Source organism: Oncorhynchus gorbuscha, linkage group LG03 (genome assembly GCF_021184085.1).
Source record: "Oncorhynchus gorbuscha isolate QuinsamMale2020 ecotype Even-year linkage group LG03, OgorEven_v1.0, whole genome shotgun sequence".
Lineage (NCBI taxonomy): Eukaryota > Metazoa > Chordata > Actinopteri > Salmoniformes > Salmonidae > Oncorhynchus > Oncorhynchus gorbuscha.
Genome location: NC_060175.1, coordinates 17187731 through 17211472, shown reverse-complemented (window position 1 = coordinate 17211472; position 23742 = coordinate 17187731). Strand labels below are relative to the sequence as shown.

The 23742-nt window shown below is 44.1% G+C and overlaps 1 protein-coding gene across 1 annotated transcript; it reads right to left on the bottom strand.

Moving 5' to 3' along the window:
• Positions 1–7014: 7014 nt before the first annotated feature.
• On the bottom strand, positions 7015–22312 carry LOC124026910 (Krueppel-like factor 15). The gene is made up of 3 exons (XM_046339555.1): positions 22148–22312; positions 18607–20119; positions 7015–8438 (listed from the first exon to the last, which is right to left on the bottom strand). Exons 2-3 carry the CDS (start codon positions 19863–19865, stop codon positions 8273–8275), a joined length of 1425 nt encoding a protein of 474 aa, XP_046195511.1. The 5' UTR covers positions 19866–20119; positions 22148–22312; the 3' UTR covers positions 7015–8272.
• Between the last annotated feature and the right edge of the window lie 1430 nt (positions 22313–23742).

The following is a 23742-nucleotide window of genomic DNA, read 5'->3' as shown; positions in this document are numbered from 1 at the left end:
GCCAGAGGTGGATGAACGCAGTGCCCTTGTTTGGGTGTAGGGCCTGATCAGAGCCTGGAGGTACTGAGGTGCCGTTCCCCTCACAGCTCCGTAGGCAAGCACCATGGTCTTGTAGCGGATGCGAGCTTCAACTGGAAGCCAGTGGAGAGAACGGAGGAGCGGGGTGACGTGAGAGAACTTGGGAAGGTTGAACACCAGACGGGCTGCGGCGTTCTGGATGAGTTGAAGGGGTTTAATGGCACAGGCAGGGAGCCCAGCCAACAGCGAGTTGCAGTAATCCAGACGGGAGATGACAAGTGCCTGGATTAGGACCTGCGCCGCTTCCTGTGTGAGGCAGGGTCGTACTCTGCGGATGTTGTAGAGCATGAACCTACAGGAACGGGCCACCGCCTTGATGTTGGCTGAGAACGACAGGGTGTTGTCCAGGATCACGCCAAGGTTCTTGGCGCTCTGGGAGGAGGACACAATGGAGTTGTCAACCGTGATGGCGAGATCATGGAACGGGCAGTCCTTCCCCGGGAGGAAGAGCAGCTCCGTCTTGCCGAGGTTCAGCTTGAGGTGGTGATCCGTCATCCACACTGATATGTCTGCCAGACATGCAGAGATGCGATTCGCCACCTGGTCATCAGAAGGGGGAAAGGAGAAGATTAATTGTGTGTCGTCTGCATAGCAATGATAAGAGAGACCATGTGAGGTTATGACAGAGCCAAGTGACTTGGTGTATAGCGAGAATAGGAGAGGGCCAAGAACAGAGCCCTGGGGGACACCAGTGGTGAGAGCGCGTGGTGAGGAGACAGATTCTCGCCACGCCACCTGGTAGGAGCGACCTGTCAGGTAGGACGCAATCCAAGCGTGGGCCGCGCCGGAGATGCCCAACTCGGAGAGGGTGGAGAGGAGGATCTGATGGTTCACAGTATCGAAGGCAGCCGATAGATCTAGAAGGATGAGAGCAGAGGAGAGAGAGTTAGCTTTAGCAGTGCGGAGCGCCTCCGTGATACAGAGGAGAGCAGTCTCAGTTGAATGACTAGTCTTGAAACCTGACTGATTTGGATCAAGAAGGTCATTCAGAGAGAGATAGCGGGAGAGCTGGCCAAGGACGGCACGTTCAAGAGTTTTGGAGAGAAAAGAAAGAAGGGATACTGGTCTGTAATTGTTGACATCGGAGGGATCGAGTGTAGGTTTTTTCAGAAGGGGTGCAACTCTCGCTCTCTTGAAGACGGAAGGGACGTAGCCAGCGGTCAGGGATGAGTTGATGAGCGAGGTGAGGTAAGGGAGAAGGTCTCCGGAAATGGTCTGGAGAAGAGAGGAGGGGATAGGGTCAAGCGGGCAGGTTGTTGGGCGGCCGGCCGTCACAAGACGCAAGATTTCATCTGGAGAGAGAGGGGAGAAAGAGGTCAGAGCACAGGGTAGGGCAGTGTGAGCAGAACCAGCGGTGTCGTTTGACTTAGCAAACGAGGATCGGATGTCGTCGACCTTCTTTTCAAAATGGTTGACGAAGTCATCTGCAGAGAGGGGGAAGGGGGGGGGGAGGAGGATTCAGGAGGGAGGAGAAGGTGGCAAAGAGCTTCCTAGGGTTAGAGGCAGATGCTTGGAATTTAGCGTGGTAGAAAGTGGCTTTAGCAGCAGAGACAGAGGAGGAAAATGTAGAGAGGAGGGAGTGAAAGGATGCCAGGTCCGCAGGGAGGCGAGTTTTCCTCCATTTCCGATCGGCTGCCCGGAGCCCTGTTCTGTGAGCTCGTAATGAGTCATCGAGCCACGGAGCGGGAGGGGAGGACCGAGCCGGCCTGGAGGATAGGGGACATAGAGAGTCAAGGGATGCAGAGAGGGAGGAGAGGAGGGTTGAGGAGGCAGAATCAGGAGATAGGTGGGAGAAGGTTTGAGCGGAGGGAAGAGATGATAGGATGGAAGAGGAGAGAGTAGCGGGGGAGAGAGAGCGAAGGTTGGGACGGCGCGATACCATCCGAGTAGGGGCAGTGTGGGAGGTGTTGGATGAGAGCGAGAGGGAAAAGGATACAAGGTAGTGGTCGGAGACTTGGAGGGGAGTTGCAATGAGGTTAGTGGAAGAACAGCATCTAGTAAAGATGAGGTCGAGCGTATTGCCTGCCTTGTGAGTAGGGGGGGAAGGTGAGAGGGTGAGGTCAAAAGAGGAGAGGAGTGGAAAGAAGGAGGCAGAGAGGAAAGAGTCAAAGGTAGACGTGGGGAGGTTGAAGTCGCCCAGAAATGTGAGAGGTGAGCCGTCCTCAGGAAAGGAGCTTATCAAGGCATCAAGCTCATTGATGAACTCTCCGAGGGAACCTGGAGGGCGATAAATGATAAGGATGTTAAGCTTGAAAGGGCTAGTAACTGTGACAGCATGGAATTCAAAGGAGGCGATAGACAGATGGGTAAGGGGAGAAAGAGAGAATGACCACTTGGGAGAGATGAGGATCCCGGTGCCACCACCCCGCTGACCAGACGCTCTCGGGGTGTGCGAGAACACGTGGGCGGACGAAGAGAGAGCAGTAGGAGTAGCAGTGTTTTCTGTGGTGATCCATGTTTCCGTCAGTGCCAAGAAGTCGAGGGACTGGAGGGAGGCATAGGCTGAGATGAACTCTGCCTTGTTGACCGCAGATTGGCAGTTCCAGAGGCTACCGGAGACCTGGAACTCCACGTGGGTCGTGCGCGCTGGGACCACCAGAGTAGGGTGGCCGCGGCCACGCGGTGTGGAGCGTTTGTATGGTCTGTGCAGAGAGGAGAGAACAGGGATAAACAGACACATAGTTGACAGGCTACAGAAGAGGCTACGCTAATGCAAAGGAGATTGGAATGACAAGTGGACTACACGTCTCGAATGTTCAGAAAGTTAAGCTACGTAGCAAGAATCTTATTGACTAAAATGATTAAAATGATACAGTACTGCTGAAGTAGGCTAGCTGGCAGTGGGTGCGTTGTTGACACTACACTAATCAAGTCGTTCCGTTGAGTGTAATAGTTTCTGCAGTGTTGCTCTTCGGGGGCTAGCTGGCTAGCTAGCAGTGTTGTTTACGTTACGTTGCGTTAAAAGAACGACAATAGCTGGCTAGCGAACCTAGAAAATCGCTCTAGACTACACAATTATCTTTGATACAAAGACGGCTATGTAGCTAGCTATGTAGCTAGCTACGATCAAACAAATCAAACCGTTGTACTGTAATGAAATGAAGTGAAAATGTGATACTACCTGTGAATGCGACCGGGTTGTTTACTTCTATACAGAAGACGTTGGCTAGTGTTGGCTAGCTAGCAGAGTCGCCTACGTTAAGGACGACAAATAGCTGGCTAGCTAACCTCGGTAAATTAAGATAATCACTCTAAGACTACACACTCTAAACCTAAACAACACAATTATCTTGGATACGATGATACGAAGACAGCAAAGACAGCTATGTAGCTAGCTAACAGTACACTAATCAAGTCATTCAGTTGAGTGTAATAGTTTCTCCAGTGCAGCTAATCAGTGGACGTTAGCTAGCTGGCTAGTGAAGACTACGTTAGGACGGCGAAATACGATAATTACGCAATTATCTTTGATACAAAGACGGCTATGTAGCTAGCTGAGAAGAAATTGCTAAGATTAGACAAATCAAACCGTTGTGCTATAATGAAATATAATGAAAAAGTTATACTACCCGCGGGAGCGAAGTGCAGATGCGACCACTCGCTCCAACCTGAACCAGACTTTAGTCCCGAGCTGCCCCTCAGTCCCGAGCGGCCCCTCAGTCACGAGCTGCCCCTCAGTCCAGTGGGGTTCTGGGTGAGGACTATTAGGCCATGGTCGGCGGCGAGGGTGGATTATCCCGGGACGCGAAGGTGAGGAACTATGACATTTATGGAGTGGGGTCCACGTCCCGAGCCGGAGCCGCCACCATGGACAGACGCCCACCCGGACCCTCCCTATGGTTTTGAGGTGCGTCCGGGAGTCCGCACCTTAGCGGGGGGTTCTGTCACGCCTTGGTCATAGTATTTTGTGTTTTCGTTATATATTTGGTCAGGCCAGGGTGTGACATGGATTTATTTTGTTGTGTTTCATTTTGGGGTTTTGTAGGCATTGGGATTGCGGCTGAGTAGGGGTGTAGCATAGGTTTGGCTGCCTGAGGCGGTTCTCAATCAGAGTCAGGTGATTCTCATTGTCTCTGATTGGGAACCATATTTAGGTAGCCGGGGTTTCACTGTGTATTTCGTGGGTGATTGTTCCTGTCTCTGTGTAGTTGTTCACCAGACAGGCTGTATAGGTTTTCACGTTCCGTTTGTTGTTTTGTATTTGTATAGTTATTTCATGTATTCGCTATTCGTCATTAAAGACCATGAGTAACCACCACGCTGCATTTTGGTCCGACTCTCCTTCAACAAACGACCGCCATTACCCCATTACTACATTTGTGTAAATGTGTTTTGTATCCGTTTGTCTCTTATTTTGAAATTGACTCTTGATTCCCAACTCCAGGAATTTAGAAATCATTTTTATATTTAAATGTGTATCATTTAGCAGATTTCTGAACATTAACAGCCCTATTTAAAACTGACATTTTCCAGTTTACATACACTTGTTTTCAACCACTCCACAAAATTCTTGTTAACAAACTATAGTTTTGGCAAGTCGGTTAGGACTGTGCATGACACAAGTCATTTTTCCAACAATTCTTTACAGATAGATTATTTCAATTAGAATGAATTGTATCACAATTCCAGTGGGTCAGAAGTTTACATACACTAAGTTGACTGTGCCTTTAAAATTCCAGAAAATGATGTCATAGCTTTAGAAGCCTTTGATAGACTAATCGACATAATTTGAGTCAATTGGAGGTGTACCTGTGGATGTATTTCAAGGCTTACCTTCAAACTCTGTCCCTCTTCGCTTGACATCATGGGAAAATCAAAAGAAATCAGCCAAGACCTCAGAACAAATTGTAGACCTCCACAAGTCTGGTTCATCCTTGGGAGCAATTTCCAAACGCCTGAAGGTACAACGTTCATCTGTACAAACAATAGTACACAAGTATAAACACCATGGGACAACACAGCCATCATATCGAAATAACCTGAAATACCGCTCAGCAAGGAAGAAGCCACTGCTCCTAAACTGCCATAAAAAGCCAGACTACGGTTTGCAACTGCACATGGGGAGAAAGATCGTACTTTTTGGAGAAATATCCTCTGGTCTGATGAAACAAAAATAAAACTGTTCGGCCGGAATGACCATCGTTATGTTTGGAGGAAAACGGGTGAAGCTTGCAAGCCGAAGAACACCATCCCAACCGTGAAGCACGTGGGTGGCAGCATCATGTTGTGGGGGTGCTTTGCTGCAGGAGGGACTGGTGCACTTCAACAAAATCCTTAAGTTGAGGCCAAACTTGACTGGTACTGTATATCTTTTGTTAAAGTGTCCAGTGTTTCCAGATTTCTATGAAATACAACCTATAATTAATTACTATATGAATGAAATAGTTTTCTTTCCAAAAATGGTAGTTAAGTATGTTAAAAAGCTGCTCTTTTGTGTTTGAATGGTGTGGGCATACCCCTACAACAGAATCATGTGGGAGTATACCAGTACTTATATTCATGCAAGTAGATCGCTTATTGGCCAGCTCATCCTTCTGAGGAGGATGACATCATCTTTTATGAGGAAATAGCAAGCATTTTTGAAACGGTCTGTTTGAGATACATTTTTTTAAGTGTTTTTTTCCCCCACCAATTTATGCTTTGGCCATACATTTGAGTACCCAACATTATTTTGGGTATGATTTAACAGAAATTTTCACTTTTAAAAGTGAAATTTTCACTTAACATTAAGAATACATGAGAATAAGAATACAAGAATGCCCCTTAACATTAAGAATACATTTCTGTAATAAAGTCACAAGATCAAATTTGAAGAAATCATAAAAAGTAATGATCACAGGATCGCTTCTTAAAATTTTATTTGTAAATGCATCTTGGGTAGAACAAAGAAAAAATATATAATATATTGATATGTTTTGAAATGTTTTGTTATGTACACGTTTAGGGCGTATACTAGAAATCTACACAACCACAAACTAAGGGTCCGATTCAATCAGATCAGGATTAGCTGCCAACCACATAGCTGATGTTTTGACGGTGTCCGAGGTGGAACTGCATTAGAGCTGTCAAATCCACAAGTGGCTCCCGGCATTATACCTAAAGGGGACATTGCCATTGGCTGCAAAGTCGCATTAAGAGAAATCCCATGCAGCCTCGTTTACAAGTTGGAACACTGGAATGCGAAATGGAATCTACACCTCTATTAGGCTGATAGAAATCCTTAATATTCTGTTGAATGATTTTCAATGAGCATCATTATTTCTATATAGCCTAGACTTTCTCGTTCTGAACTTCTAATGCAAGTGGGATGGGTGTGGCTTCATGAAAAAGAAAACAAGAGCAGCTGCTCAACGATTTGAGCGCTCCAACGCAGTTCAGACAACGCCAAAACATCAGCTATGCAGGTGTCGGCTATCCCCGATTAAGGCTTGATCTGGTTGAGCGCTCTATTCAATCCCCATCGCAGAAGTTCAGCTTTACAGAGTGATTTAATTTCAAGGCAAGGTTCCTGTTTAGCGGAGACTGGATTCACGGTAAACACTGCATATGTCAGCTCAACCAGAAATGACGCTTCAGCTTTACAGATGGAATAGAGTCCTGAATCTTGGCCTTAAGATATGTTATTACAATAGACTTCTGTGTAGCTATGTACACTCCTGCATATTCACATGCATTCATAGGATGCGATAAAACACCTGTGTTTAAACAAGCATTAAAAATTCAAAAATTGAATGAAAGGAATTATGTACAATATAATGTACCCCTGCTTTTTCATCTGCGAACATTACATTAACTATGCATGAATGGTGTCTCATACACCGTACTTTCACAACAGGGCGTGGCGTACTTAACAAACAAGTCTCAAGAGCAAACAGGACATGAAGAATAATGACAACTGTGCCATGGCCTAATAAGTGTGTTATGACAACAGCTTCCACATACATGATAACCTCACTCCAACATAACCGTGTGAGGGCAAGAGCTTCTGGAGTATTCCAGTAACAGATCAGTTTGTGGAGCTGATTTGAGGCAGATTTTGTGTCAACAGCAAAAAGGAGAGAAAAAGCTCATTGAGATTCAATTCCATGGACAGGATTAAAGGATTATGCATTTCCAATTCCCTTTCCTCATTCTCTCAAACCATACCACCATTAATCCATAAAACACGCCTGCAATGAATCACTTGTTATTTGACCATTTTGCCCCCTTATAAGGATGCTGTGGTGGGTTAAGGCCAGACAAGTGTCTTACAAACGGCTTGAGCCACTGACACGAAAAAGACCAACAAATACACAACATGCGTTTAGAATAAAAAGCTGAATACAAAATCTAACACTGATTGGAAGGCTTTTTTTTACACATAAAACAATCAACAATCATAAATGTGCGCAATTCTTTCTTTGTTCCATTCTTTTACTTTCATCCGCCTTGTCTCAGAATCTGAGCCGGGGAAGTTTTTCTGGAACTTGAGAAGAGTCCCAGTAGCTTATAGCGACATGTTCATATTTGTTATCAGTAGTTTATGTACAGAATTGCCAATAAGCTCTGCCACTCCCTTTGAACCAACAGTGTGATGAATGAGTAAGCTATTCTTTACTCTCAATGAGCTATGAGTGACAAGGCAAAAAACAAGGAGAACTTTTCCGGGCAAACTTCAACCTGACTTGGATGAGGAATGTCAAAGACATTGGCACTTCTTAACAAGGTAAAAGGCAGTCATATCCAGGTAAAATAGAAACTCAAGGCTATTACTGAAGCAATTAATACATTTCATCTCAAATGAAAACAATCTTTCATTGAAAAAGAAGATAAAGACTGAACAGAAAAACAAATAAAAAGAGTATGAAATACCAACAGCAATAAGAATCTCAAGAAACGTTGATTACTGAGAAGATGGTAAGTGTCGTGTTGGTTTTGCTTTTGCTTTCAACAATAAATTATAGCACAAGACCACTGTTATAGATCTCTCTAAAAGGCAAGGCACACACATAAATCTTCCATCTCCATCGCTCTCTTGTGCTCGCGCTCTCTCGACCCCTCTCTCTAGCTCTTTCTCTCTCTGGCTCTTTTTCTCTCTCCCCCCCCGTAAGTCATACCACACTCTCACACAAGCACATTCACACAAATTCCATCTCACAGACACACATTCTGTGCTCCTTTGGACTGTGTCCATTGAAGAGTGATCCGGGTGTGGTCAGTTTGTTGTGCGCAGTGTCCGGCTTCGCGGAAAGCGGTGGACTTTGATGTGTTTTGACAGATGGTCACTGCGGGCAAATTTCTTCTCACACACTGGACACTGGTAGGGCTTGATCCCTGAGTGGGACCGCCGGTGTCGCGACAGCTCATCTGACCTCGAGAACCTGGGAGAGACACAGATAGGAGAGAGATGTCAATGATTTTAAAATAGAACAGAATAAAACATGATTGTTTACATATGTAATGTGATATGTTTATTTTTTTCAGAATTATACTGTTTATTTTCTTTGACATAGCAACAGACAAGAGAATTTGCGTTTAGTTTCATTACATATTATTGTTAAACGTTGACAGTGCTTCCGAAATGGTAACATATACAGATTTGTCTTACAGTCACGACAGTAAAAGTAATTTTACAGCACGAAGTTCACAGGAGGCTGCTGAGGGGAGGACGGCTCATAATAATGAACCCTAAAGCAAGACTAGCAATGCTAAATAATTAGCTGAAAACACATGGTTCAGCTAAGCTTAAGGAATGGCAATACAAAAAAGGTTCATGCTAACTTAAAACACATCACCTTACCAGTGCTATGCAGATCATTGTTAGCTAGTTAGTGCTAGCTTAAAACCCAGGAATAAACCCTGGAGAAATGCTATGAGGAAATTCTAAATAGTTAGCGATAGCGTGAAACAGATGGATAAAGCTTAAGGCATGACAACTATTGGCCTCCCAGCAGTCTCTCACAAGCCTAGCTCTTTCTGTCTCCCAGATGTTACAGCCAGATCTGACAGGATGACGAATTCATGCAATCTGGCGCCTGTGATTTAGCTGCGGAGTCGGTATAAAACCCAATTTACTATCTGTCACACACACATAAAACATGAGTCCCCAAACCACAAGGAAAGGAGAAAAGAGGTTTAGACTCAGCGAGCCAATCTCAGTAGATAGGCAACTACAGAAGGCCTACAGCAGTGACTCTCAAAATAATGGCTTATAGTCAAATGATAGTAATAAAATAATAACATTGTTATTAATAACAGTCAGCTAATAATCAATTACAGTGCAGACATGTAAAAACCCTGTAACGGGTGTTGAAAAGCGTTTATAAGTAGATTGTAGACAGTTTATACAAGAGTACGAATCTAGGACAAACATTCAGAGCACATAATGACACAAGCTCTACTACTCTCTACTGCTACTGCTCTAGAACTGGTGTACGGAGGCCCATGGTGGCGGCTAGAGAGTAGTAAAGTCTGTAGAGTAAGGTAGTTTATCATCTTGGCCCTATCCTGTTCAACATTCCTCTCACGTGTGGGTATACTACTACTAAGAACCCCCCCCCACCCACCACTACTACTAAGAACCCCCCCTCACGTCCTTGTGATGGGTGATGGAGTGAAATCGATGTCACTCTAGATGCTAGATGAAATATGGGGAGATTTAATTAGATTTTGGTATGTGTGTGAGAGAGAGAGAGAGAGAGAGAGAGAGAGAGAGAGAGAGAGAGAGAGAGAGAGAGAGAGAGAGAGAGAAGGACACAGAGACTGTGAGAGAGATAGTGTGTGTGTATAGTGAGATGTTTGAGTGCGAGAGTGAGAGAGATTCCCAGAGAGAAAGAAAGAAAGAGAGAAAAGGACACAGAGACTGTGTGCACATGAGTGTATAGTGTGTGTGTATAGTGTATGTTTGTGTGCGTGCGTGCACACAACATTCCCATACCTGTACGTGTATGTGTGTGTGCGTGCGTGCACACTACATTCCCATACCTGTACGTGTATGTGTGTGTGCGTGCGTGCACACTACATTCCCATACCTGTACGTGTATGTGTGTGTGCGTGCGTGCACACTACATTCCCATACCTGTACGTGTGTGTTTGTGTGCGTGCGTGCACACTACATTCCCATACCTGTACGTGTATGTGTGTGTGCGTGCGTGCACACTACATTCCCATACCTGTACGTGTGTGTTTGTGTGCGTGCGTGCACACTACATTCCCATACCTGTACGTGTATGTGTGTGTGCGTGCGTGCACACTACATTCCCATACCTGTACGTGTGTGTTTGTGTGCGTGCGTGCACACTACATTCCCATACCTGTACGTGTGTGTTTGTGTGCGTGCGTGCACACTACATTCCCATACCTGTACGTGTGTGTTTGCACGTGTATCTGTTCGCATGTGTGTCCCTCTGTCCAACTGTAAACATATCAGCCTCACATCGATCCTGCTCCCTTTTCAAGCAGTCTGCCAGCCTAGACGTTCCTATCACACTGTCATGCTATTCAGCACTTAGCCTTTTCTTCATCTCATTTCCACACCAGTTTCCATCAGACTGATTGTGTGTACAAAACTGAAACAGGCCCCTCTTGCCCTACCTTCTCTCTCCCTATCCTTCTCTTCCTCCATTTATATTCCTTCACTCTCTCTTTTTCTTGCCCTACCTTCTCTCTCCCTATCCTTCTCTTCCTCCATTTATATTCCTTCACTCTCTCTTTTTCTTGCCCTACCTTCTCTCTCCCTATCCTTCTCTTCCTCCATTTATATTCCTTCACTCTCTCTTTTCTTGCCCTACCTTCTCTCTCCCTATCCTTCTCTTCCTCCATTTATATTCCTTCACTCTTTCTGTTTCTTGCCCTACCTTCTCTCTCCCTATCCTTCTCTTCCTCCATTTATATTCCTTCACTCTTTCTGTTTCTTGCACTACCTTCTCTCTCCCTATCCTTCTCTTCCTCCATTTATATTCCTTCACTCTCTCTTTTTCTTGCCCTACCTTCTCTCTCCCTATCCTTCTCTTCCTCCATTTATATTCCTTCACTCTCTCTTTTTCTTGCCCTACCTTCTCTCTCCCTATCCTTCTCTTCCTCCATTTATATTCCTTCACTCTTTCTGTTTCTTGCCCTACCTTCTCTCTCCCTCTCCTCCTCCATTTATATTCCTTCACTCTCTCTCGTTCTTGCACTACCTTCTCTCTCCCTATCCTTCTCTTCCTCCATTTATATTCCTTCACTCTCTCTTTTTCTTGCCCTACCTTCTCTCTCCCTATCCTTCTCTTCCTCCATTTATATTCCTTCACTCTTTCTTTTTCTTGCCCTACCTTCTCTCTCTCTCTCCTCTCCTCCTCCATTTATATTCCTTCACTCTCTCTCGTTCTTGCACTACCTTCTCTCTCCCTATCCTTCTCTTACTCCATTTATATTCCTTCACTCTCTCTCGTTCTTGCACTACCTTCTCTCTCTCTCTCTCTCTCTCTCCTTCTCTTCCTCCATTTATATTCCTTCACTCTCTCTCGTTCTTGCACTACCTTCTCTCTCTCTCTCTCCTTCTCTACCTCCATTTATATTCCTTCACTCTCTCTCGTTCTTGCACTACCTTCTCTCTCCCTATCCTTCTCTTACTCCATTTATATTCCTTCACTCTCTCTCGTTCTTGCACTACCTTCTCTCTCTCTCTCTCTCTCTCCTCCTTCTCTTCCTCCATTTATATTCCTTCACTCTCTCTTTTTCTTGCCCTACCTTCTCTCTCCCTATCCTTCTCTTCCTCCATTTATATTCCTTCACTCTCTCTTTTTCTTGCCCTACCTTCTCTCTCCCTCTCCTCCTCCATTTATATTCCTTCACTCTCTCTTTTTCTTGCCCTACCTTCTCTCTCCCTATCCTTCTCTTCTTCCATTTATATTCCTTCACTCTCTCTTTTTCTTGCCCTACCTTCTCTCTCCCTATCCTTCTCTTCCTCCATTTATATTCCTTCACTCTCTCTTTTTCTTGCCCTACCTTCTCTCTCCCTATCCTTCTCTTCCTCCATTTATATTCCTTCACTCTCTCTTTTTCTTGCCCTACCTTCTCTCTCCCTATCCTTCTCTTCCTCCATTTATATTCCTTCACTCTCTCTTTTTCTTGCCCTACCTTCTCTCTCCCTATCCTTCTCTTCCTCCATTTATATTCCTTCACTCTCTCTTTTCTTGCCCTACCTTCTCTCTCCCTCCTCCTCCTCCATTTATATTCCTTCACTCTCTCTTTTCTTGCCCTACCTTCTCTCTCCCTATCCTTCTCTTCCTCCATTTATATTCCTTCACTCTCTCTTTTTCTTGCCCTACCTTCTCTCTCCCTATCCTTCTCTTCCTCCATTTATATTCCTTCACTCTCTCTTTTTCTTGCACTACCTTCTCTCTCCCTATCCTTCTCTTCCTCCATTTATATTCCTTCACTCTTTCTGTTTCTTGCCCTACCTTATCTCTCCCTCTCCTCCTCCATTTACATTTCCTTCACTCTCTGTTTCTTGCACTACCTTCTCTCTCCCTATCCTTCTCTTCCATTTATATTCCTTCACTCTCTCTTTTCTTGCACTACCTTCTCTCTCCCTATCCTTCTCTTCCTCCATTTATATTCCTTCACTCTTTCTGTTTCTTGCCCTACCTTATCTCTCCCTCTCCTCCTCCATTTACATTTCCCCACTCTATCTCGTTCTTGCACTACCTTCTCTCTCCCTATCCTTCTCTTCCTCCATTTATATTCATCCACTCTTTCTGTTTCTTGCCTTACATTCTCTCTCCCTAAATCTGGTCTTTGTGTCCAGACAAGACCCATGTTGTAGGAATGAGATGCATTGCCTGGATAACTACTAGTGGGATTTTTGCTGCTCATCTACTGGGACAGACTATTACAAATACATTACAAATAAATTACAAATGCATTACAAATACATTACAAAACAAATACATTACAAATACAATACAAAACAAATAAATTACAAGTACAATACAAAACAAATACATTACAAATACAACACAATACAAAACAAACACACATACAATACAAATACAATACATTACAAACACAATACAAATGCATTACAAATACACGGCCGCTGCCGGGTTGCCAAGTTGGTGCCAAGGTCATCATAAATAAATTGATTGATGCAGCGGCCTTTTCAGCAATAGACTGTAAATTGCTCACTGTGGAGAAGTGGACTGGAGTCCATGAATGATAGAGCATATCAGGTAAGCTGATTCTATACAAACTAATATGCTGTATGGAGTGTGTCGACACATACAGCACATACACACATGCACCTGTACTGGATGTGAAACTCGTCTGTAGCATGTTTGCTGGAAAACTTCAGTGACATCATACTTTCCCTGAGATCTTAAACTCTCATGGACAAATTTTGGTGGACAGATTAATCTGTCAAGACTCACGTAGAATTATGTGATTATGAGCAGCAGTAGTTCCTGGTGTGGGGTTTTCGTCAATTATTATTTGAACGAACCAGGATTGGGCAAAGAAAGTTCTTAAACTGGTTTTCAAGCCTGTGTGCAGATTATATAGTTTTCTTTTTTTTCTGTTTTTCTTCTTTTTTTTTACCCCTTTTTTCTCCCCAATTTCGTGGTGTCCAATTGTTGTAGTAGCTACTATCTTGTCTCATCGCTACAACTCCCGTACGGCTCGGGAGAGACGAAGGTTGAAAGTCATGCGTCCTCCGATACACAACCCAACCAGCCGTACTGCTTCTTAACACAGCGCGCATCCAACCCAGAAGCCAGCTGCACCAATGTGTCGGAGGAAACACTGTGCACCTGGCAACCTTGGTTAGCGCTCAGTGCGCCCGGCCCGCCACAGGAGTCGCTGGTGCGCGATGAGACAAGGACATCCATACTGACCAAGCCCTCCCAAACCCGGACAACGCTAGGCCACACTTGTGCGTCGCCCCACGGACCTCCCGGTCGCGGCCGGTTACGACAGAGCCTGGGCGCGAACCCAGGGACTCTGATGGCACAGCTGGTGCTGCAGTACAGCGCCCTTAACCACTGCGCCACCCGGGAGGCCGATTATATATTTTTCTACTAGATTCCACAGCCACAAAGTAAAAAATAGTCTAAATTGTAAAAATGAATGAAAACCAAAAATGTGCTTTTTGGCCATGATAAACATGGGTGATATTAGTTTGGCAGAGAGTTTCCGTTTGCAAGGCAAGACACTTCACTTCCTTCCTTGCACAAAGGTAATCACACTTTAACAGCAATCCCCCCAGAAGTAAAAAATGACATTACAATCTTCCGCGAGATAACTTTACTTCTAGGTAAGCGAGATTACTAAGATCTGAAGACAAACGTCATTTACAAAGTGACAGACTAATCTTTTGCTCTATTTGCATAAATGGTTGGTTTGAATTGCGTGTGATGTTGTGTAAAACATGACAAATTCTATCCCTGCTCAGGGCACAACAGAATGCACTCTGTTACACACACACACTAACACACACACACACACTAACACACACGTTACCTCATCCACCTCTTTGTAAGTACAGTCACAATTCACATATCCCTACTTGTACTTTGTCCATGTGTTAGCCACCTATACTCAGTAAGGTATTTGCAGGCCAGAGCATATAAATGCATTCCCCCCTGGCTTACAAAGCCAAAGGTTACACTCTTTCACCCGAGACTGTCACTCTCTCCGACTGACCCTGTGTCCTCAGGAAATCAGGCAGCTGAGTGCCAAGAGTCACACACTCCATCACACACACACACACACACACACACACACACACACACACACTCACACACTCACACACTCACACACTCACACACTCACACACTCACACACACACACACACACACACACACACACACACACACACACACACACACACACACACACACACACACACACACACCAACGCTCTTACACATGCACACTCATCAATGCGAGCTCAAACACACACATACAAACACACACAAGCACACACACAGTTGAAAACTGACACCCCTATTCAGATCATGACCAGCCTGATCACTACAAATAGACTTTGATATCGGACACTTGAAAAGGTCCTGAAAATATCACTATATACATTCCTCAGCGCTCACAAAAAAAGAACATCAATTGCCCAACACTGGGTGCGAACTCATGATGTTCAGTGCCAAAGTGTGCTGCTCAGACCAATGCATTACCACAGTTTACAATGCTCTCGCAAGCCTTGAGGATACTTGATAATACTTGATGGTAATAGCATGTCGTTTTTTTATTATTTTGTTTTAAGTCTTCCCAAACCATAGCCCTAACCTTAACCACTCGGAATCAAAGGATAAACTGTTGACTTGTTTCTGTTTTATCATGTAAACACACAGAACTACCCAAAAATAGACTTGACTCCATTTTGAGGGATACAATGAGATCTTGTTGATGAAGACAGCCGTAGACACTCCGTCTGACACATACACTCTGCAGCAGCCACTGCACAGCTATGGACTCACAACAGGAGTTGCTCATGTGGCCTCGACCCAAATGCTTTGGTTAGTTTTAGTTTCCACCAGTGGAAATATGACACCAACACCATTCTCACATATCCCAGATATCTCATGCCTGACAAAAGTGTGAATTTGAGGGAACACATTTATATCTTTTGACAAACCTCCAATTAAAACTTTGATCGCAGCCTGACAGCCATCACCTTCTATTTTCTGACTATGCTGTAGTTGTTTTTGCAAGTCTTGCCCATTGTACTGTTAGCCAAGAATATTTGTACCATGTTTTGTGCTGCTGCCATGTTCTGTTGCTGCTGTGTTGTTGTCATGTGCTTCTGCCGTGTTGTGTTGCTACCATGCTGTGTTGTCGTGTGTTGCTGCCATGCTGTGCTGTTGTCTTAGGTCTCTCTTTATTTAGTGTTGTATCTCTTGTCGTGATGTGTGTTTTGTCCTATATTTATATTTTTTTATCCCAGCCCCCATCGGAGAGGCCTTTTGTCTTTTGGTAGGCCATCATTGTAAATAAGAATTTGTTCTTAACTGACTTGCCTTAAATAAAGGTTAAATAAATCAAAGTCAAATACCTTCAATTTCTTAAAGAGACACCGTCTTGATTATAAGTACTTACCAGGAAGTCCCCAAAGGGAATATCACTGAGTGGTAGACAAGTGAAAGGATTCACAGCGCTGCTACTGTGGCGACTATATTGTGACGCTGCAGTGAAGGAATAGCATGTTGAGTGATCGCCAATTAGCCAAAATGAAACAAGCAACTCAAATCCATGTTAACCAGAAGGAATGCTGCACCTACTCTGAAAGCTTGATGCTGTGAGAGAGGAAGTCTTTAAGGCTGAATCTCAAATGGCACCCTATTCCCTGGTCAAAAATAGTGTACTATGTAGGGAATAGGGTGCCATCTGGGACGCACATTAAGCAATATTAGCTGAAGGAGCCTCTGGATTCTGTGAAGTCTCACTTTAAGCCACTCACTGGCGCTAATTGATGACCTCATCGGACTGGTCAATTTGGGTGCCAGTCACAGTCTGTGGTACAAAAGCTGCCTTCAATTGAGAAACATGACACCCAGCTTGTACTGTAAAGTGAACTTCCCTGCTAACAACAATGAGTTGTTACGACGTCCCGGGGCATCACAAAATGGTTGCCTAATGTCATCAGGATGTTGTGTCATGATCCCCTTGAGGTTTTGTCTAGTTCCCGGTTTGTTCTGGGGACATTTTTAGGATGTTCTTGGGACGTTGTGTCATGGTCCCCTGGAGGTTTTTCTATAGTTCCCAGTTTACTGGGGCGTCAGTTAGCCTTGTGGTCAGAGCGTTGGACTTGTAACCGAAAGGTTGCAAGATCTGAATCCCCGAGCTGACAAGGTAAGAATCTGTCGTTCTGCCCCTGAACAAGCTAGTTAACCCCCTGTTCCTAGGTCGTCATTGAAAATAATAATTTGTTGTTAACTGACTTGCCTAGTTAAATAAAGGTTTAAAAAATTACTGATGGTCTCAAATAAATGTTCTCCCCCCCCAAAAATAAATTAAACGTTCTACCATGGTCCATCAAGGCCCTGACTGGTAAACCACTGATCCATTCACAGCTCTTTGTCTTTTGGCAATGCTAGGGACACCCACACACAAACTGTGCTTTTAACAACATACATATATTACACTGTGTATGTTTATTCATACAGTAATTATTATTTAACATGTCCTCACCTGGGATTTGCACGGACAATCTCTTGGTTCACAGTGTTCCGATTGCCCTGCTTTGCCACCATGTCTGTATCAATGACCGATTTCACCTCTAGTCCTATTACTACCCTTCGCAAATTTCAGCTCTGTTAAAAATACACCCACGAAAAAACGATGATATCTATCATAGTGATTCAGCAGTAACATTAAAACAGAACAATATGCCCCACCAACATCAGACAACTATATTAACAATCCAAACTCAAATTTCTGAAATAAGTAAATCAATGAGAGAATAGTCAGATTAACTGATAATTACAATAGCAGTGGAGGCCGCACTCCTTTGCTAGGAGCAGAGATGTATTATAGGTAATGAATGTGTCTGGGAAATTGTACAGCTTTTGTGGCACAGCATAAAGAGCAGTATACCTCAAATCCAAAGGATGTGAGATCAAATCCCAGGTGGGATCACATTGAAAAGTCAGTATGAAGTGATCATGTAACAATATTGTTTATATATTTTTACACTATTTTAGCTGAACAGCGTACAACTTACCTTAAAACTCAGATCCCATTTCATTAGTTATAATGGTTTGGGACACCTAGGACAATCGGGGGAGCATCAGAGGACCATGATACAACGTCCTAAGAACTTCCTAAAACATATTTGGGGACGTCCCCAGGTCAAACAGGGAACTAGAAAAAGGTCCCCCAAAGAACGTTCCCTTGGGACCATCACCCAAAGCCCTAAGAACGAGTACAATGAAATTCCTGAGAATGTCCTAAAAAGATCTGATTTGGTCCTCAGTGATGTCCAGGGAACTAGACAAAGGTCCCTCAGAGAACGTTCCCTTGCGACCAATACACAACGTTCTTAGAACGTTCTCAGAACGTCAGAGGGATATTGTTGTGCCAAAACCCATAAGGGACGTAATGGGAATGTCGCTGAATGTCCTCAAGACATTTGCTGGGTTGTCCCATTGACATATCATTTCCCCAATGTGTCCAGAAAGGCCAAACGATAACAACAAGGGATAATACCTCCTCCATATCTCAGACATGCTTGTGACAGCTTGGGCTCACTGACTCGTCACTCACCCTAAGCATTCTTTATACAACCTGCCGTAACCTAGCAATGTCATTCAAATCTCGAGACAGGATGTCTTAAACTCTTTAACTTCAAAACCCTGCCAAATACAATTCTGATAGCGTGTGATGAGATCATTGCAGCTATCGTAATTCATTATGAAGAATCATCAATTTATGTGCTCAGTGGTGTATGTTTTCTATTGGTATATGTCTACTAACTTGAATGTCTAAAGGCCTTTAGGCATAGCAAATCCATAAAATGATGATGATCATCATCGTAGTCAACGAGCACCCACTCACCTCCATCCACAGCCTGGCCAGGTGCAGGCGAAGGGCTTCTCCCCTGTGTGTCTCCGGAGGTGAGCTTTCAGGTGGCTGCTCTTGGTGTACATCTTGGTACAGCTGGGGAAAGTGCATTTGTGCATTTTGATGAGGTCCGCCACAGGGTTCTTCTGAAACTGCTGACCCCCCACATGGAGCCCTTGGCCCTGGACCCCAACCAGCACCTCCCCGAGGCCCAGGGGCTTGGCTGCAATGGGCACTGGAGCGATGCGCACAAACTTGGAGGAGACATTAAGGCTGGTGGAGGGCAGCAGCTGGGGAACCAGGGCAAAGGTCTGCCCCTGGATGTTGACCAGCAGCTGGGCAATTTTGATGTCTGATGCCGGCTGAGGGGGAGGCTGGACGACTTGGGGAGGATGATGAGGAGCCGTGGAACTGGGTTCCTTTTTGATCTGCATGGGCTGGATCTGCAGGATGACCGGCATCCCACTGCTGCCACAGTTTGCAAAGCTCTCTGTTGTCCCAAACCTGCTGGATAATGAATCACTCTTGGACCTGTCTTCGTGCAGACCTTCTATGGACTCCTGTGCCGGCGAGGCCGGTGTGATTTTGGTCTCGGTGGTGGTGGCGGCATTCTCGGTAAACACAGTTTGGTCTGAATGCTTGGCCTCTGGCTCCAGCCTTGGCCCTGGGGATGAGGACTCCCTGTACACCTCCAGTTCCACCCCCAACCCCATGATCTCCTCCAGACCCAGCCCCAGCGCCCCCTCCCGGGCCTCCTGCTTCATGGATGACACCACCTCCATGTTCTCCTCCAGGAACTCCTCTATCTCCTCCAATGTGGGCTGGAAGGATGGCTGCTCCATGTCCACCAAGGACCAGACAGAGAAGTCCACACTCTCCTCCTTCAAGGCCTCTGGATGAGGGTGGGATGGCTCATCCCTCTGAGAGTCCCACAGAGAGGTGGGCAGTGACATGGGGATGGCCGCCGCAGTCCCTGCTCCGCCTAGGGAGGTCTGGGACAGCAGGAAGTCCAGGATGCTGTCTGAACTCCCGGCGCTGGAGCTGCTGCCATAGCTGGAGCTGAGCACTTGGGAGTCGGGGCTAGAACAGGAGCGAGGGCTTGACGACTCGCTCAGGTCATCCTCGGAGAAGGGCGAGGGCATCACCTGGTAGGTCCCTGCATCCGTCACCATGTCCGACAGGTGATACACCGAAGGGGCGCTATCGTAAGTTAAGAAAGTCTCCTCGCCGCTCACTAGGAAGTTATCCACCATTCCTGGCTATGGGCCAAGAGAATGTCACTCCACTTTGTGTTGCAAATTGTCTTACTGATATAACAGTTTGTTAGGGTTATTCCTCTTGTTGTCGTGAAACTGTCAAAAAATAAACCCCAGAAGGGGTCACCACAGCAAGGTCACGCTTCGCAGAAAAAAAAATGAGAAACACCTGTTGTTCTCTCTCAGGATAAAAAAGAAGAATGCTTCGGTAGGAAAAGACTTTAATTCCAAGGTTTCCAGCCAGGATATATCTAGACAAACACCCATTAGGAGAGAAGAAGAGAGAGAAGATTACTAAACTGAGTTTTGAGATTAATACATTTTATACATAGTAATGCATGTCACTGTAAGAACACACAGACAAGAGTCTACAGGCAAAAGAACAGAGGCAAGACCTACTGTAAAGACAAGTCATGAATCACCAATGCACCACTTGTGAAACAAATGATCTTCCGCCTCTCTGTTCCTGGCTTGCCAGTTCAAAATATGGAATGCTGTGCCTGTTTCCATTTCAAGTTCACACGCGGTTGGCGTGAGAGCTGAAGTAGTTACCAGAGAGCATAGGAGGCTATCGCATTCCTTTACTTGTATGTCTGATTCAAAACAATTCAAAATAACTTGATGAATGCACTCTGTTACACACACACACACACACACACACACTAACACACACACACAACAGTACAATGGGCAAGACTTGAAAAAACAACTACAGTATAGTCTCAGAAAATAGAAGGTGAATGCTGTATGGTCAAAATATATAAATGTGTTCCCTCAGATTCACACTTTTGTCAGGCATGAGATATCTGGGATATGTGAGAATGGCGAAGGAGTCATATTTCCACTGATGGAAACTAAAACGAATGGAAGCATTTGGGTCGAGGCCACATGAGCACCTCCTGTTGTGAGTCCACAGCTGTGCAGTGGCTGCTGCAGAGTGTGTGTGTCAGAAAGAGTGTCTATGGATGCAATGGAAATTATTCCTGCCAAAGCACACCTTCGCCTCACACATTTAGGCTACATTTAAATAAGTGTTGTGTGCATTTTTTAAATCAAATGAACACTTTTAATATTCTGTCATTTGAACAACTGTTTTAGGGAATCGTTTTCATATATTTTATCTTACAAAACGTTGCCGTTTTTTTTCATATCTAATTTGCAAAATCCATGCAGCGTTGACCCCCACCCACCCACACACACACACAAAAAAACTGGCAAAGCTTAGATGGTCATCAATGTCTGACCGTCTGTCCCCTTCTCTGGGCCTCTTGGCTCAGTGACCGAAAATAAACCTCCAAAGGAACCGTCAACATTATTAAAATAACACCGCGTGAGGCAGCGGTGAGCACTGCGCTCCTAATAGTGCATAAATCACCTGTCATCCTGTTTATAACACTCAAACCGCAATAAATCAACACCAATCGCGTGTAGTGGAATGACACGCGATTATCGCGTCATTATTATTATTTAATTACATGTTTTATTTTTACTCGTTGGGAAGCAACAATTTCACGGTATACAACTGTTCTATTCGGCGCATGTGACAAATTAATTTACATTTGATTAGATTTTTTTCTGCTTGACCACTTATCTTGTTCACGACAAATAAAATGTGTTGTCATTAGATTTGTTTCTGCTTGACCACTTATCTTGTTCATGACAAATAAAATGTGTTGTCATTAGATTTGTTTCTGCTTGACCGTTTATCTTGTTCATAGATTATAATCAAATCTGGTTTTATTTGTCACATGCACCGAATAAAAAACAGTAAATCAGGGCTTTTATGATCTCTATTAGTCAAGCCACGTGTGCATCAAAACATTATTCAGCCATTACATGCTATTACATAACAAACACTGAATAATTACAACACAATCATTGAGAATATTTTAAAACAAGAATTAACAGAAATGAGCGTATATAGGCGATCAAATGTAAATCACATGCAAAGCAATTTAAACACCGTAGGCTAGGCTTACATCTCTACCGATTACTGGCGAAAAAGTCTAATTTTTAAACTTATCCTTGTCTCATTTTATCATAACTCATAACCGTCAACATAATGATTCTAGTTTTGAAGCAAACGATTACATCTTCTGCCCATCCCGTGGCATAGGATGCGCAATTAAGTGCAGCTTCACCGCTACAACGTAAACATGTTTTCGTCCAGCGGTGCGTGCTGCAGAATGGTCATAGGTTGGAGGAACGAACACACGCCCACGATCTCTTGCAGAACCCATTCATTCTCAAGGAAAAGATGCGGTAAAACTCCATCTTACCTTTATTCAATAAAGCATTTACAAATCCCTTATTTTATCCCAATGCATTGTCTTTCCTTTGCATTTGATGGGGAATCTCTATCTCGAATGCACGGTTTGTCCTTGAGACTTGCCTACCAGAACCGTTCAGACTGATTAGCAGCGAGGCATAGTAGTTGTACTATATTACCGTCACATGACTGCTGGTGTACGTGTGTGTGTGTTATATGAGTCAACATAAGAGGTTGGATCTGAAGGCTCGACCCAGCTCTGTGCAGCAATTGGCCAACGAAGCGCGAAGGATGGTTTCTGGATTTGTCAATCAGGTTGCGTACGCCTACATGTGGGATGTTTAGTGACAGAAGACAGGCCCATTTCCAAGTGTTTCTCCCTTCCTTATGTGCCCATCGCACGAGGAGCAGATACAACTGTTGCAGTAAATTGAGACGGGGGAAGTTGACCGATTGTAGCCTATTTTCAGGAGGTTCCTATGACCCCAATAGAAAGCAACATAACAATTGATCATGGATGGAAAATTGACATGGATGTGAAAATAATAAATTTAATTGATTTAATTTGATTTAATCTTTGCTGAACTAGGCAAGTCAGTTAAGAACACATTTTTATTTACAATGATGGCCTACCAAGAGGCAAAAGGCCTCCTGCGGACGGGGGTCTGGGATGAAAAATAAATAAAGAAATACAATAGAAATATAGGATAAAACACACATCACATCAAGAGAGACAACACAACACTACATAAAGAGAGACATAAGACAACATAGCATGGCAGCAACGCATGAAAACACAGCATGGTAGCAACACAACATGACAACAACATGGTAGCAACACAACATGGCAGCAGCACAAAACATGGTACAAACATCCAGTTTGAGAGTTTGTTGCAGCTTGTTCCAGTCACTAGCTGCAGTGAACTGAAAAGAGGAGCGACCCAGGGACGTGTGCTCTTTGGGGACCTTTAACAGAATATGACTGGCAGAATGCATCGAGTTCATTTGAGTTCATTTTATAACATTTCAATTATATTATTTTGCTTTCCTCTAAAGGAGCTCACCACACAGTGTTCTCATTAAGTAGGCTATCAAACTGTTGGAATAACTGAATATGTTGTATAATGTTATTACAATGTAATGTTATTACATTGTTACAATCATCCTCTCTGTCCATGCAATATTGATACACCAAAACATTGAATGTGAAGTACTGTAATATGCATTTCTAACACAGTGGACTAGTACTGTGTGGTATTACTTATTGTGAATGAACTTGACAAATGTCATACACAACAGTATCAAAATGCCCTGTTCTACTAGAGACCTAGGAAATGTACACGTTCCTATGCACACCTTTCCTACACATTTCTCAGTAGTTGGTATTCAGACACCATATGCTGGTGCATAACAGGTCCCCTGGCGCGTGCTGAATAAATTTCATTCAACCTATGAAAAACCTCTCACTTGCTGGCCAACAGATTTTCTCATGTAGCTTTCATTCAATAGTGTTTTCAGTACATTTAGGTAAAGCCATCCCTTAAAAGGTGCAATTCAGTCCATTTTTGGACTTATAAATCCACAGATTGTTGAAGAACATAACTT